Source organism: Colias eurytheme, chromosome 27 (assembly GCF_061535395.1).
Source record: "Colias eurytheme isolate Ceu_HAF_F1 chromosome 27, ilColEury1 Martin Lab GWU primary, whole genome shotgun sequence".
NCBI classification, from domain to species: Eukaryota; Metazoa; Arthropoda; class Insecta; order Lepidoptera; family Pieridae; genus Colias; species Colias eurytheme.
This window is the reverse complement of record NC_143006.1, coordinates 2,795,320-2,812,529: the sequence shown is the minus strand read 5'-3', so window position 1 is coordinate 2,812,529 and position 17,210 is coordinate 2,795,320. Positions and strand designations below refer to the sequence as shown.

At 33.4% G+C, this 17,210-nt stretch overlaps 1 protein-coding gene across 1 annotated transcript; it reads right to left on the bottom strand.

Annotated features, from left to right (window-relative positions):
- Nucleotides 1-9,829: 9,829 nt before the first annotated feature.
- On the bottom strand, nt 9,830-11,463 carry LOC149896805 (uncharacterized). Its single transcript, XM_090117309.1, has one exon. The coding sequence runs from the start codon at nt 11,361-11,363 to the stop codon at nt 10,491-10,493; it is 873 nt and encodes a 290-aa protein (XP_089973435.1). The 5' UTR covers nt 11,364-11,463; the 3' UTR covers nt 9,830-10,490.
- Between the last annotated feature and the right edge of the window lie 5,747 nt (nt 11,464-17,210).

Here is a 17,210-nt window from a genome sequence, read left to right as displayed (position 1 = left end):
ATTTGATCTACTACGCCCATTAGAGCGTATAGTTACGTATCAAAGCCGTATGGACTCTTCCAGTAAAAGGTATCATACTATGACCGTAATAGGAACGTGTCAGGATAAAAAAAGTAACAAGATTTGCTCTACTACGCCCATTAGAGCGTATAGTTACGTATCAAAGCCGTATGGACTCTTCCAGTAAAAGGTATCATACTATGACCGTAATAGGAACGTGTCGGGATCGGAAAGCTACCGGATATGATCTACTTCATCCACTAGAGCGTATTAATTATGTATCAAATGTGTATAAACAATTTTTGACGCTCCGTGTCCACGGGAAGAAGCGACGGATAGACTCAGACGGAACTAGTGGGCATAGTCTCATAGGCCCTCTTCACAATGGGGCAGCGTTGAGCGAGTAGAGGCAATCAACATAGTATAGAGGAACTAAATGTGTACGATCGGCCATCATTGTACAAGTTTATTCATAATCACCGTAATGACGGCAAGCATTGACCATCATTTGTTGGGCCAACGCTGCTCATTGTGAAGAGCGCCCATCATACTTTTCAATACAAAAATTTTCTTGCCTGACTTTCTATATTGATCACACGTTACGATGTAGTGGGAAGAAGCCTTTAACAATTACTTTTATTTCGATTCCCTTGCCGCGGATGCTTCTCAGAAACAACAAGGATCGATGGGCTGCAATTGTTTGTAGTAAAACGTAATGTAGCTTAAATCGTTAGTAGGGCTGTCAACTGGGCGAAATAAATGTAGTGTGAATGTGGTGACACTTGTATGTGAAGATAAAAAAGAAACAAGAGTGGAGTCTATCATAAAGAACTACACACTACGAACAATATTATTTAATAATGTGTAATTAAAAAAAAAATCATTTCTAAAGATATTGATAGTGACAAGTAGTGTTTATGTATATGTATCTAATAATTGTGAAAATAATTTTTTTCGGCAACTGCTCTTATTGTTACTGTGTGTATAATTGTTAGTTAAAATTGATGTTACATACTGATTTATAATTACTACATAAAGCCTAGCTGTAGTTATCAATACATCATTAACGTGGATAACGAGTAACATTATACCTAATAGTTTAGTGTGCATGAAGTATAAACTATTACTTTGAAACCTTCCCTTCAGATGAAAAAGTGGACAAATGCCTATCTATTATATCCTTTCATAAAGAAAAAACCTAGTTCTTATTTTCAGTGATATATACCGCTATACATTTTCACACCAGTAAAGTTATCTATGTGTTAAATTAAGAAATATGTAAGAATGAGCAAGAAATATTATGAGACCTGTCACTGCCGAGTGCCTAAATAATTATGACAAATACCCTACTTCGCGTATCCTTACTAAGTTAAAAAGGGAATTACATTTGACGGGTTTAGCCCTGAAAGGCGTTTTATGTAATCTTTCTTATATATAAAAATGAATCGCAAAATGTGTTGGTAAGCGCATAACTCGAGAACGGCTGAACCGATTTCGATAATTCTTTTTTTATTATATTCCTTGAAGAACGAGGATGGTTCTAATGTAGAGAAAACGTAAACATGTACCACGGGCGAAGCCGGGGCGGACCGCTAGTATAATATATATGTGGATAGTGGATATTTTTAGTCATTTTTTTTGTATTTGATCGTAGGAATAAGCAGTTATTGTATGATAATTGTTTATTAGTCATATCTACCTATAGAATATAGATAGTAGACTGTAGATAAATAATTCAGTAAATTATTTTAATGCCGAATTATACAATGTAATAAAGATTTAAGATTAAACTTTTTTTTTGTTTGGATAAGTTTGTAAAATATTATATCGCTTGTAAACTATTTTTTACATCAGTAGAATGGAACATTACCGAATCCTGAGTGACATGGGCTATATTTTATTTTTGATTATTGATCAGCAGTTTCTCATAAATTAAATGTAAAAGTTTATGTTGACAACCCTGCCATCAATTGAATAGTTAGAATGTTTAAGTAGAATCAATTATTAAATCTGTTTTAAGCTTAACGTAAATTAAATCTCATCCCGCTTTACTATTTATTAGCCACTTTATCGGAAAATATCGATCTTCGTAAAAAATAACACTTAAACATCTATTCAGTTTAAATTTTTCTCCAAATAATTTTACTGTATAGGTAGGTAGCTAATTAGTGTGTGCATAATTATTAATTAGGCAAGTTTCGCGTAGTGTTCATTAATTCTTGACACAACGCAAATCTTTCCTAAATGTTGACAAATGGCGTTAACTGTTGTTCTACTCCTCGGAAACGGCTTGACCGATTTTTATGCAATTGTATACGTATTTAGTAGGTCTGAAAATAGATTGTCAATCCCCTTATCCTCGTAGTAACTCGCAGAATAACGTTTTCCGGGTCTGCTGATAATTATTAAAATTTTATTGGCGTGCGAGTAATATTATATTTGTTACAAAATAAATTGCAAAGATAAATTGAAATAGCCGTATGCCGATCGGTAAGACAAGAAAATCCATCCAAGTTTAATACTTGATGTAATGTATATTCTTTTTCACCAATATAATATGTAATATGTTATTACTCAGACGATTATGCAGATTTGCAGAAGTCGATCAACAATGATCTTCTTTTATGACGAGCACTTTTCTTTTACTTCTTTAGAAATAATTAGAGAGTAAAATAAGAGCATATTTTAAAATATTGAAAGAATAGAAAAAAATATGAGGCAGGATTTGAACCCGCTTTTTTCACTTTGCCGATACGATGCCTTAAAAAACAAAAACATTTTTATATCAGAGCAGAAACAGAATTTACTTGATAGATATTATTTATTATGACTATAGATTATTATAGATGGAAACAGATAACATATATATGTATATTTATTCTATTCCAATTTCCGTACCCAAATAATGTGTAATAATAGTACATAATAGCACTAATCATCGAGTAGTTACTACCTAAGTAATATTCATAATCTATACTAATATTATAAAGCTGAAGAGTTTGTTTGTTTATTTGAACGCGCTGATCTCAGGAACTACCGGTCCGATTTGAAAAATTCTTTCGGTGTTAGATAGCCCATTTATCGAGGAAGGCTATAGGCTATATAACATCATGCTAAGACCAACAGGAGTGGAGCACTGCGGGTAAAACCGCAGGGCACAGCTAGTGAATTCTATACCTAAATGATATTTATTTCAAGATCTTTATCAGGGGATGGTTGATAATGGTTCATAATCTATCCTAATATAGTCAAGAAATTATTATTATTTATTTGGTTGATGGGAAAAAACCATGTCAGGAAATTACGCACTGTACCTACCTACTAATTTTACTGGTTATTATAAAACACTAGCTTTCCGCCCGCGGCTTCGCCTCCGTTTTCAAAAAAAAGCCGCATAGTTCCCGTTCACGTGGGATTTCCGGGATAAAACCTATCCTATGTGTTAATCCAAGTTACCCTCTATATGTGTGCTTAATTTCATTGTAATCGGTTCAGTAGTATTTGCGTGCAAGGGTAACAAACACACACATACACATCCTCACAATCTTTCGCATTTATAATATTAGTAGGATTAACGTACGTTCTAAAAATATTTTTTATTAAATTCCTACATTTGTAAGCCTCGTCCGACGCGAACTTATTACATTCTTAAAACAAATATAAATATACAACGTTGAAATGAGCTTAGTGCCAATAAGTACGAAAAAAGAAAATATAAGTACAGATACACATCTCCATCGCTTGTTCGCGACTTGACCTATTTTTGTATCCAATCCTCTTATTGCTTTTTATTAACTGTTAGAATGTTTTCTTAAGAAAATATTTGTAGGTTTTCTAGACCTACTCGTATTCTATTGTGTGTTATGAAAAATATGAAACGTATAAAACTCAACTACAATGTTTCAGTTTTTATAATTCTTTGAATAACAAATGTTGTGTATATTTCAACGATATCTCTATTTCAATACAATATCTTGTTTCATGTTTTAAAGTTCGTTCCTTTTTTTTCATTGAAGCAGAGTCGGTTTCAAAGCTAACAAGAGACAGATAAAAATAAAAAGATAATAAAATCTGTTTGTTCGGTAACCACTGTTACGAATCAGTATTCGTTTATAATTTAATTAATTAATGTAACAGTTCCTTTGAATTCATCATGGTGAATTTTTACAGAATGTAATTGGAAAATTTTAACAGCATTCTTAACAATAACGACCGCTTTTAAAGGCAGTGGTATTTCACATATGTTTAACTCTAATTATTTTACTTTTTCAGACAAGTAGTTGATACATATTTTTCTGGAAGAGATGAATGGAATCCAAATCGTTTAAACTAAAACTCAAACATTTATTTATTCAATTAGACTTCTTCTAGAAGCACTTTTGAAACGTCATTAGGTACATATTTTTAACACGATTCGGTAAGCAGTAGTAGTTTAGGTTGTATATTATGATAGGTTAGGCGCTATTCTGGGAGCTTTCGCACATACTTGATAATATACATCAAGACTTCGTAAGTTCTGCACTGCGAACACAACCTGTAATTATTATTTTTGTTTATTTCAATCAAGGGGCTGTATTACCTCTTATTTACGACAATTTATGCCGTGAATTCAACTGACTGGCAAATTCATATAATACTATAGTAAACCATGACTAGTTATTGCGATCATAATATGAATTTGTCAGTCAATTCACGGCGTAATCTGTCTGGTAATAACAGGTCATAATACGGCCCCAGTGCCAAATTCCTTTTCTCAAAAAAAAAGTCCCATAAAAAATACAGTCAGTCTGCAGGTACAATATAAAAGTGGTTATCATAACAAACACCACTCCATTTATGAACAAATGGTATAAAAGAGCCATCTACATTTTTCAAAATACTGCTAGTTGAACAAAAAATACCTACTCCATAGTTGTGAAGCTTTTACCTAAATTACGGACAAGGGGAACACGTTCCAGCTGATTAATGCTATAAGTTAACTGAATAAAGATATGCTTCCTTGTTTTTTGGCCTCTGAATCCTTTGTAAGTTATTTCAATTTGTTCGAGAATTTTCCTTGGCTCTGAATTTTTTATTTAATAACACAAATGTGTTTAGTGTTGATTTTTCAAAGTTATCTAATATATCGGATGAGATTTCACTTAAACGTAATTTTTTTTTATAAAAAAAGCTTACATAGATGATAGAATTAGAAAGAATTATTAATAGTAAGTTTGTGTGTTACTGTAATATTTGATTTGTATTACTCATGTAAAAATTGATAGGTATTGTTTATATTATGGAAATCAAATAAATAGATAGATTAAATAAATATGATGAATTACGAACGAATTTTAAATACCGTTGCTGTTTTAATTAGTTTATGGGTGTTAGTTTAAACAAGTTATTATTAATAATGAAGATTATTTTATGATTCAACTATGTGCAAATTATCACCGAATTCTTTCCGTAGTTAGGTATACAATGCTAGCTGCGCCCCGCGGCTTTACTCGCAGTGGTATCGGAGTATAACCGCTCCTGTTGATATTTGCGTGATGATATATAGCCAGCTGTAGCCTTCCTCGATAAATGGGCTATCTAACACCGAAAGAATTTTTATAATCAAACCAGTAGTTCCCGAGATGAGCGCGTTCAAACACACAAAAAAAACTTTTCAGCTTTAGGTATAATAATAGTACCTATAGAATATAGATGAATGTAGTTAGCTTTCCGCCCGCGGCTTCGCCCGCTTTGTCTAAAACATAATAAATTATATACTAAAACCTTCCTCTTGAATCACTCTATCTATTGAAAAAACCGCATCAAAATCCGTTGCGTAGTATATTAAAGATTTAAGCATACATACGTCCCTAATAGGGACAGAGAAAGCGACTTTGTTTTATACTATATTGTAGTGATAACAAAAATCCATCTCGACATTTATTACATAAAGTGTAGCGTAATATAAAGCCTTCCTCAATACACAGGCTTCTATTGACATTGCATCTATAAATTCAAATGAGGTTCATTTTCCTAGTCTAGCTACAAAGACAATCTACACAAAGGCTTTATGGACAATTGAGATGAAACAATAAAAATGGAAAACAATGAATCTGGTATGTTCAAAATTTGTTTACAGTATCATTTAACAAAATACTTCTGTGTAAACGCGGAAATGTTAAACTTTTGATGAACTAGCTTTGTGCCCGCGGCTTCGCCCGTGTTTTAAAAGAAAAACCAGCATATCCCGTGGGATTTCCGGGATAAAACCTATCCTATGTGTTAATCCAAGTTACCCTCTATATGTGTGCTAAATTTCATTGTAATCGGTTCAGTATTTGCGTGAGAGTAACAAACATACATACCTACACATACACAGCATACACATACATCCATCCTCACAAACTTTCGCATTAATAATATTAGTAGGATAGGATAGGATAAGATAGGATGTTTGATAATCTTGTACAAAAAAACGACTTACCAAATCTTGGTAAAATTTATTATACCTACAAATATACAGATAGATTACAATCTGCATTAGCACATGCTTAACTACGTACCTACTCACCACGCGAGAGAAGCCGCGTGAATTTTTTTTATAGCCTATTACTCAATAGAAATTTAGATTTTATAAGAAAGAACCAAATCTGAAAAAAATTAACGAATATTTTTTGTACTCAATAATTAAAATACTCGTACACACTTATAATATTACTAGCGGTCCGCCCCGGCTTCGCCCGTGGTACATATTTTCAATAAAAGGTAGCCTATGTTCTTTCTCAGGGTCTAAAGATTATCTAATAATAAAAATAAATAAATAAAAATGGTTTATTTCTTTTAAACAAGTTTTCATCTTGGGTTGGAGGTAAGTGCCTTCATTTAAGTGATAAATTTCACTTGTGTTAGAAGGCGCTTCTCTTCCATAACAATTACTAGACATTAACAATTAAAAGAAAGCTTGAAAAAAAATAAGGTAATGTAAACAAAAAAAAATACTCTAAAATTGGTAGATTGGATGTATGTGTGTGTGTGTGTGTGTGTGTGTTTGTGTGTGTGTGTGGTGTTGGTGTGTGTGTGTGTTTGTGTGTATGTGGTGTTTGTGTGTGTGTGTGTGTGTGCGTGTGTGTGTGTATGTGTGTTCGTATGGTTTTGTTTGTGTAATGTACAAGAATTAAAAAAATGTGATTTTTATTTTGTTTTACATTTTCATTTTACTCCCTACTAACTCCATGTTTTTAGAATGTCTTCTGCTTCTGTATAACTAATTTCTTTAAGCCATTTTAAGGTATGTTTTTTACATTCGTTGTATCGATTTCCATATATGTTTAAAATTTTATTTACATTTTTATATAAAATTTCTGACTGTCTATTGTACTGACGCTTACTAAATGATGTGTTCGTTTTATGAAACAGCGGAATAATATCTCTTCTTCTACGATTGGTTATGTTAGGGTCATATGTGATAGTCTTGTGTTTTTTTAGGATAGTTGCAAGAATATATAATTTGCGTATAGATAGTAGGCCCGTTGTGGAGTAAAGGAGTTCAGTAGAATATTTGTATGGTTTAAAATGCATAACCTTTATTAAAGCACGTTGTGCACGTTCTACTTCCAAAAGTTTTGTTTTAGTGGCTCCGCCCCACACTGGTATACAGTAGGTTAAAATTGATTGTGCTAGTGTAACATATATTTTATTTAGCAAATCCTTATCAGCAACATGGCGAAGTGTTTTAAAAGTCCAAGTTATCTTCCTAATTCTGGATGTTATTAAATCTATTTGCGGATGCCAGGACAGTCTTTGATCAATTTGTATTCCCAGATATTTCGCTGAGGTGACTCTGTTTATGTAAGGACAATGGCATGTAGTGAGATTACATTGATTGTGGATTTGAATACTAAAGTTGTTAGAAGGTTGAGTTTTATTAGTTATTGAAAAACAAATGTAGTTTGATTTGGTTGCGTTTAAGGTGAGAAGATTGGATTGTAGCCACGTAGCAATTTTTGATAGACCTACTTCAGCTTTGTGTCGAACGGCATCCCATGATTTCTCCGAAAATACTACTGCGGTGTCATCAGCGTATGCGTAAATTTTTGCATCATCTAATTTTAGTTTACAGAGGCTGTTTATGTAAACTAAAAAGAGAGTAGGGCCCAAAACACTTCCCTGAGGAACTCCAGTAGTTATATCTGTGTCATCGCTGTAGTATTGTCCAATTTTAATCCTTTGTGAACGATTTTGTAGGTAGTCTTTAAATAATTTTAATGAAGTTCCTCTAATACCTATCTTTTCTAATTTATTTATAAGTAAATGAACCGAAACTGTGTCAAATGCCTTCTTAAGATCAAGGAAGACAGTAAGGCATTTGTCTTTTACGTCTAATTTGTCAACTATTTGTGTGCTTAAGGCAGTAATGGCATCCTCTGTGCATCTTCCAGGTCTAAAACCATATTGGTTGTTTGCTAGTATGTTAAATTTGTTAAGATAGTTTAGTAATCTGACATTTAATAGTTTTTCTAGGACCTTCGAAATACAGGGTAAGACAGAAATTGGTCTGTAGTTATTGAGATCACTTTTGCTGCCGCTCTTATATATTGGTGTAATGATCGATCGTTTCAGTGGTTTAGGAAAAACACCTTGCTGAAAGCATAGGTTTGCTAAATGACAAATGATAGGTGCCAGTTCTACTACAGCTAATTTAAGGAATTTCGATGAGATACCATCCCATCCGGGAGCACTGTCATCTTTTAAATTGGATATAACTTTATGAACCTCATCAACATCTGTATCCAGTAAACAAAGTGAAGTTAAATTTGAATCTTCTTCATCAAGCGTATTTAGACCTATATTAGATTTTCCTATTTCGTCCGCCAGTTTATTCCCGACATTAGCTAGGTAAGCGTTTACATAATTTACTGATTCTATGGGTGTGTTTTTAATTTTTAATAATGTTGTGTTGTCTGACTTTCCCTGTTTTAAATTTGTAATTTTGTTTATGTTTTTCCAAAGATTTTTTGTATTTTTAGTTGATTTTTCTAAATTTTGTCTTTCGTAATTGCGTTTCAGTTTTTTTATTAGTTTGTTACAATGGTTGCGGTATCTTTTATAAGTAATATTCAGTATTTCGTTATGTGGATCCATTTTTAGTTTTTTTTGCATTTTATTTCTATTTCTTATACAGCGTAAAATACCTGCTGTAATCCATGGTTTAATTATTTGTTTTTGTTTTGAGATAGTCGTTGTCACTGTATTTTCTTTTATGATGGTTGTAAGTTTTTGAATCAAATGATCAGTCAGTAAACAAGGGTCATCACAGTGTAATAATTCTGAGATATTAATATTTGCAAGATCGATAAGAGCTTTATCAAAGTTTATTTTTGTTAGAGTTTTAGGACAGTTATTATATGAAATTTTAGTTAGGTGTAGAAATATCATCAGGTGGTCGGTTATAGACGTATTAAGAATAATTATGTGGGCACAGGTTTTGTTTCGTTCAATATTTAACATAAAATGATCAAGACAGCTAGATTCGCGAGTAGGTATTGTGTGCCCAATTAAAAATCCTTGCATTGTCAACATATTTAAATACCGTATTCTATTATTCTTTTCATTATTATTTTCATTTGGTTTGGCCAGTATGTTTATATTAATATCTCCAGTTATGATAGTGTTTTTAATAGATTTATAAGAGGTTAATTGACTATCTAAAGAGTTTATAAATTTGTCTGCGTTAGTATTAGATGGTGAGCGATAAATTCCTAGGATTGTGTAGTTGTTCGATTCTATTTGTAGACAAGAAGCTTGATCTAAATTTATCTCTTTAACTGTAGCATGTAAAGAGTCTCTTATATAAGTCACAACACCGTCATTTTGATTGATATGATTCGTGGTTGCATGTGAAACATAATCTTGTAATTTAGGTATAGGTTTGTTTGGTGTAAGTCTACATTCAGTGAGAATCAATATATCTGCTGTACATTTCAGTTGAGTAAGTGTAATATAAAGGTCGTTACAATTGCTGTATACGCTTCTAATATTCTGAGAAATGATAGTGAGGTCATGTTTTTCTTTAATTATATGTTTGGATAGTTGCTCAACATCACACTGTGTGACGCGAGCTGCTTCACTATTATCTATATCTTGCAATGTATCTATATTTCTGTCCATACTTGTGGAATATAAAGGGTTGGTGTATACCTGTTGGTACAGGGAATATTAGTATATTTGAATAAAGACGTGACATATAAAATATAATAATTTAATAACCTATTAAAGGGAGACTGAGAGAAATGTTGTGCATGTAGATGTATTTTATACAAGAGAGTTTGCTTAGAAATGTACTTAATGAGTTTATAATATTTGTTTATTTGTGTGTGTGTTAATTGTATTGTGTAAGTTTGAATGTTTTGATTGGTTGAGTAGGAAGTTACTATTACAATAAAGGCAAGACTTAAACTAACTAATAATAAAAACAAGCTGAATGTTAAAGAATAGCGGAAGTTGCGGCATAGTCATTTTTCTTTGAGTGAAATGTCTTGGATTTGTGCCTCATTTCTAACTAATATAATTTTTGAGCTGTCGTCTTTTCTTAAATAAACTTTCCCATAAGCTGTCCAGCAGTACTTGTAGAGTTTACGTTTAACCAAATCTCGCGCGAGAAAGTGAAGACGAGCTCCCTTGGCAGTTAGCTGACTTGATATGTATATAGGAGTATCGGCAGACGAAGTAAAGCCTAAGTGCTTGGCACAAAGTTTCGTTTTCTGCCTTATGTTGAATGCCTTGCTCAATCTTAACATTTCATTTTTACAAATGGTAGATGAGGTCTCAACTATTATTGTAGTGTTTTTAGGTGTATCCTTTTTAGCGCGTACTCTATAAACATCCTTTAGGTCCGACTTGTTAATCTGACATCCAATAGTCCGAGACAGGCATAGAACCATGTCTACTAAATCCGTTTTAGCTTCATTAGGTTTTAAAGGCACATTTTTAATTTCAAAGTTTGACTTCCTGCTATCTTGTTGAATATTTTCAATTTTGTCCTCCAACATTGTTATATATTTCCGATCTTCTTTAATCTTTCCTTCAAGTAGTTCTATTTTATTCTTCATTTCTTCATTTTGCGACGTTAAAAAAGCCAAGGCATTTTCGATATTAGAGTTAGCTTGTTTAATTTCCTGCAATGTAGCGGCGTTACTATCGAAGCCTTGTTTTTGCGCTGTCATCACCGAAGAAATCATAGCTTTCATCTCTTCCCTTAATTCAGTTAATTCATTGGGGTCAGCTTCTCTTTTCCTTTTACCTCGTTTTATTAAAAAGTTATTGGTAGGAGTTGTATCTGTTTGTTCCATTAAGTGGATTTCAGAATCCGAAAGTGATTTGTCCATATTTATGCACTATTATATTTATTTAGATTTTAACTTTATATATATATATATATATAATATATATTTCCAACTATTGTAAATTATTCAATTTCAGATAATAATTATCTGTGCCAAATTTCATCAAAATCGGTCCAGTAGTTTATGCGTGAAAACCATACATACATACATACAAACCTTTCATCTTTATAATATTAGTAAAGAAGTATAGATGTCAGTCTAACCACCCAAAATAAACTGCCACTCTTACATAATTATGTTAACGTTATGAGTTACTTCATAACCGCTGATATCATTAAAATAAAGGAAATCCAACCCAAGAATGCTCAACACCAATTTCATTATAATTTGCTTGATAAGATCGAAACGCTTTGCCTCGAGTGCCCATCTAATTTAGGGGCACGCCAAGTTACAAGGGAAAAATATTGCCCCTAGCAAATAAAGTACTGTAATTTGTTCATGGGATAGGAAAATATCTTTCTGCAAGATTTGTATTTACTTTGGGATTAAGTTATATTGGCACAGGGACGGATTGCGGCACCTTGAAGTAGATAAATTGGATTATATTATTCGTGTGGGTTGTTTTTACGTTTTCTATATGGCAGAGCTGATAAATAGACTTTTATAATATAGTACATAGCTTTGAAGTAACCGTCTATAATAAGAAATACTTAGGAACTTGACCAGGAACAAATTAAACTTAAATATGTATAATGACAATATGAAATTTGTGTCCTAGAGAATTAAGAATGACAATGTTAAAAAAACGAAATCTTCAATGTTTATTATTTTTCTCTTAACATTTTTAAACTTATGCAAATAAGGACGCGGGTTCAAATCCCGCCTCGTGATCGAATTTTGTTCTATCTATACTAATATCACAGTATTACAATATTATTTCCCTAAATCCCTAATATTATAAAGCTGAAGAGTTTGTTTGTTTGAACGCGCTAATCTCAGGAACTGTCTACTGGTCCGATTTGAAAAATCTTTCGCTGTTCGATAGCCCATTTTAACCCAAGACAACCAGAAACTTAAGACGTCTATTATATTTGAATATTATAATTACAAACACAGCTTTAAAAGTTTATCACGTTAAAAATAAAGAATAAATTATTATCGCAAAGTACAACAGATTAAATTAAAATAATACGCCAAAAAAAGAAGACTAAAGATAATTTATAATTTCGTGAAACAACATTGAATTATTAAAGAGACCCAGAGGAAGTATAGCGTTATTACTCAGTTCAAATTTCAGTTATGTTATTCCGGTTATAATGAAATTATAACCGGCTTATCTTTTAACAGGTAAAGCTTTTTAATTAATTATAGATAGAATTTAAGTGAAAGGATATCGAATTTATTTTCCAAAAACGTATTTGATAAAAAAGGCTAAGTATAGCAGCAAAATACTACAGAATCAGTTATTAGAAAATACATGCATCTTACATAATAAGTACCTACTTACATTATTAAAAAATAGAAATTAAAATATCTCGAATGATTTTTCAGTTACACTGTAACAAACGTGAAAAATCCCTGAAATACGTTTTCGATATATCCTTAGTTAAAAAAATCTAACACTCGTTTCAGATTTCAAAATACAGCCGGCAGTTTTAAATTTAATATCAGTTTAAAATAAATCATACCTTACAATCCCAAATATTGTTCAGTAATAAAATTAAATTCCCTCCGGACCTCGGTTTTGGTCCTGTTGTCATGGTAACTTATTAAGGACTAATTGAGAGAGGGCTATCTTATCTAGTTAATACTTAATTTAGATAAATATAACCGTTGGAGCGGACGATTAAATTGAGCCTTGTAGGCTTTGATTTATGGGCCAAAATTGCGTGTTATTTACTCTTAGTAATGATAATGTAGTGACAAGGAAGTTGGATTTTGTGTTTTCAGCGTTCCTCTTTGTTAGAGCAATATTAATGTTAAATTGGCAAGCCCAGTTTTAACAGTAGAATCATAGAATAAACACTTTTATGTGGATGTAGTTTAGAAAGCGAATTAAAACTATATCTGATATTCTATCCATCTACCGTATTTTGGGTGGATTATATCCATAATAGATTTAGGTGTTATTTTCATATCAGTAGTTATTATCTACACTTCAATTGCCCTTACATTTAGGGCCGATTTTTCAATGCTTGGATAAAACTAATCCGTCCAGTAAAGTATTACACGATAATATTAAAATGTCACGTAAAGTGTCAAATACGGGCAATTAGAATACGTTTTTTAAAATGGTAGTTTTATACATTATTCGACGAATAGTTATATCCAAGCATTGAAAAATCGGCCCTTAACCGGTTAAATTGAGGTGCGAGCCTAAGGCGTCTCAAAACCGTTTTAAACTTCACTAGAGCGCTTGTCCAAAATAATTCATGGGCTCTCTAATTTTGTTTTTTTTTTCAGTATTTAAGTGAATTCATTATACTAATAGTGTTGAATATTTAATTTATTCATTTTCACATTATCAAACAATAGATACCTACGCTATTAGAAGCTGTTAGAAGGCATCTTAATTTAAAAACGATGAAAAATAAAGAGCGTGTGTGCCGAGCACACGTGTCAGAAGTGAAACTTCATTGGCAAGATTCAAAGATACCAAAATGGTCACCTTACTCCGTGACGTGACGGGACCTTGAAATTTTACTCTCAACGCGCCTAAAGAAGTTTGACTTCAACAAAAAGTAGAAACACATATTTTATATGTTTCCTTTAATTTCATTATATTGTTAAATATAAACAAGTTATCTCTATTCCTCGTTCATAAATGATTCAAGCACATTGACTCAGAATCTCCATTTATTCTTGGAAACTAAACATTTTTTGCGACACGACTTGCGAAGTAGGTATGATGAAAGTAAAATACGACATTTTTATGTTTAACTCGTGATGATACCTGGCTTTGCTTGTATCAAAATAATTAATACCCGGAAAATTCAGTAGGTAGGTCACCTTTCTGTGAATTTCCCTTTGGCAACGAGATTTTAATATTTTTTGTAAATATTAGAATATAAAACGTAAAAAAAAATATGTAATGCAAAAAATATTCCTATTTTCATGTGTTTGGTTTTAGCAAGGTTTTAGCATTAACAGAGTAGAAGATACATATTTATCATTTAAGGCACAATTTAAGGATTTTGAAAAGTGATATATTCACTTTTATAATTTGCTACAAATATAATTTGCTTCATTGTAAAGTTAATTATCCCGACATTTCGAATTGAATAAATAAATACATTTCTTTTATAAGCAAAATTATTCTAAACATTGTGATTTGAAATACCAATATGTACCATATAAAGACGGGTTGCACTGGGGGAGTGCCGGCAGAAGTGAAAACTTACTTGATTATTAACGTTGAGCATGTTTGATATTTTGGAATGGTATCCGTCTTACGCTTTTCGATCAGGTCACGTGTCCTGACGCGAGTTTAAGATTGTATACCCATTACAGAAAAAGTGCTCAACGCCGCTAAAGAAGTTTTCACTTCAAAAAAACGAACACAATGAGTACCTACCTACGTTCAAACGATGAAATAAGCTTGGATTTTTGTCTGTCTTATTCTCTGTTTACGTCTAAGGTTTACGTGGTCAGTTCTATTGCTTCCAACATATTGTCTAGGATTTGAACCTAGATTAAATAGTTCATTCCGGTCTTTATTGATGTACCTTCTAGATTCTACCAAATAATAGAAAAGGCAATCTTTATTCAACTTCGTGTCAAATATCATTTAAAAAATACCAGTTTAGAAATCCTATGATATTTAAATTATTCAGAAAATTTTAGAATAGAAAAAATTCGATCACGATGTCGGATTTTTTCAATTCTTTAATAATCTCTCATTTCAAAGCCTTGAATGCTATACCTACAACTGAATATGAAATACTAGCGTTATTATTTATTTGTTTAAATTAATATTTATGACGTCATGAAATGACACAAAATCGTATTCTCAGTTGAATCGTATAGTACGTCTGAAATTCCTTACTAACTCTACCCCCGACTTTTCTTACCCAGACAACCTTCAATAATTATTTCCAATGACGAATCAAGAAATACTGAGGCTGAGCTATCATTCTCAAGAATGCTTTGATATCCAAGTCATTCGAAAAATTCGTTTTCAAACGAAACAAAATCAAATTCTACATCAAAAGCTTTAACGACTGCGTCAATATTTGACATCTTTGAAACCCTTGTTACTTCTGATGTTCCAAATGTACCAGAATATTCTATTTAACTAATGTGGAAGCATTGATCTTTCATCCCTAATGGAATTTGCGGAAGGTTTTTGGTGAGAAACCTCGTAGAATATATATATATATATATATATATATATAATATATATCGGCGTAGGGATGTGACGACCCCATCGCCCACGGTTGGAATATCTATTGTCTATGTGACAATAGATATTCCACCCGTGCAATCAGTCAACCCGCAGGACACCTTGTGGCGGGGTGTCGGGGAGTAGCGACCCCGCGGGAACCGAGTGCTCCCGGGGGAGGCCCCTGTCTTCATCTCCGGCTTGCCTTCACCGGCCGGTCGGAGTGAAGCCTGAGGAGGACAGGACCCCCACCTCTGGCTTGCCTTAACCGGCCGGCCAGAGTGGAGTCGCGAGAGCTTTTAGCTCGAAGGGTGGATGCGAAGCGTAAGTGGCGAGTGGGCACGTGATGCTGGACCCTCAGGGAGCGCGTGATCGTAGTTTAAAGTCCAGGGACGCCTCTCCACCCTTAGCTGCTCACAATATGTTGCCCCCTTGTCGCACTATTGCAGCGACTTATTTCGGGGGCCCATACAGTGAGAGGGCGAGTCACCACCTGCCAACAATTTTTTGCTATATCTTAGTAGAAAGGCAGGTGCCATAGTCTTCCATAGTCCTTAATTCCGGTCCATTAACATCCCATTCCATAGCCCAGTTTATTTTATTCCCTTATCTTGCAATAGTCCTACATCGGCCGCGGACTGCCCAGGGCTGTATCTCTATAGTGCAGTCATGGGCAGGCTGCGGCTGGTGTCCCACAACACAGTAAAGTTCTCGAAAGGGCCTCTGCGTGTTGGATCCGTGTCCCCACGTAAGCCTTCCAAAGGACCGGGTACCTTCCTTATGATGGTACCCGAGTATTATGGAATTGAGATACATATATATATATATATATATATATATATATATATATATTTATCCCTCAAACAAACAGCCGTCCTCTGAAGACAAAAATGCATTTAAACTGGCGTCCACCTGCTTTTGGCGTCCGAATACTGGACGCCAAAAGCAGCTTTGATAGCCAGTGGCATTTACGTCCTATTGGTCCTAACAAACCGTAGGACAAATATCGATAGATGCCAAAATATCGCTTAAATGGCTGCAATAATATATTAAAAAGTTCGAGAAGAAATCTTAGCGCAGATGAGGCGCTGCTGTCGCGCGTATATTTACAGTCGTATAACTCGGGGATTTCTTGACTCCGACTCCGTGTATTTGGCGTCCACAACTGCGACGTTGCCAGCTCGTTCGCAACAATAGATCACAATCATAATATTTACCACTGACTGCAATATTCGCCGTAGGAGGTGTACGCGTTGCGTATCATTAGGAGCCCGAGTTTGCTGATGATAAAGCTGCCAAAAATGTTTAGTAAATCCATATCTATACATATAATAAAAAACAATATGGGATTTACATGCCTGAAATAAAACAATTTTAAAGTGAAACTTTTATTACATCGTCTCAAACTTTTTGGTCTGTGTAGCGCATGTCGCGTGACGGTCGGCTGCCGAGTAGGTATAAAGCAGTGTTCGGAAAGTTTCACTTTTACCGTGGTTTCATAAAACCAC

Coding starts and splice junctions, on each gene's coding strand:
- LOC149896805 (XM_090117309.1), bottom strand. CDS start 11,363: ATGGACAAATCACTTTCGGATTCTGAAATCCACTTAATGGAACAAACA.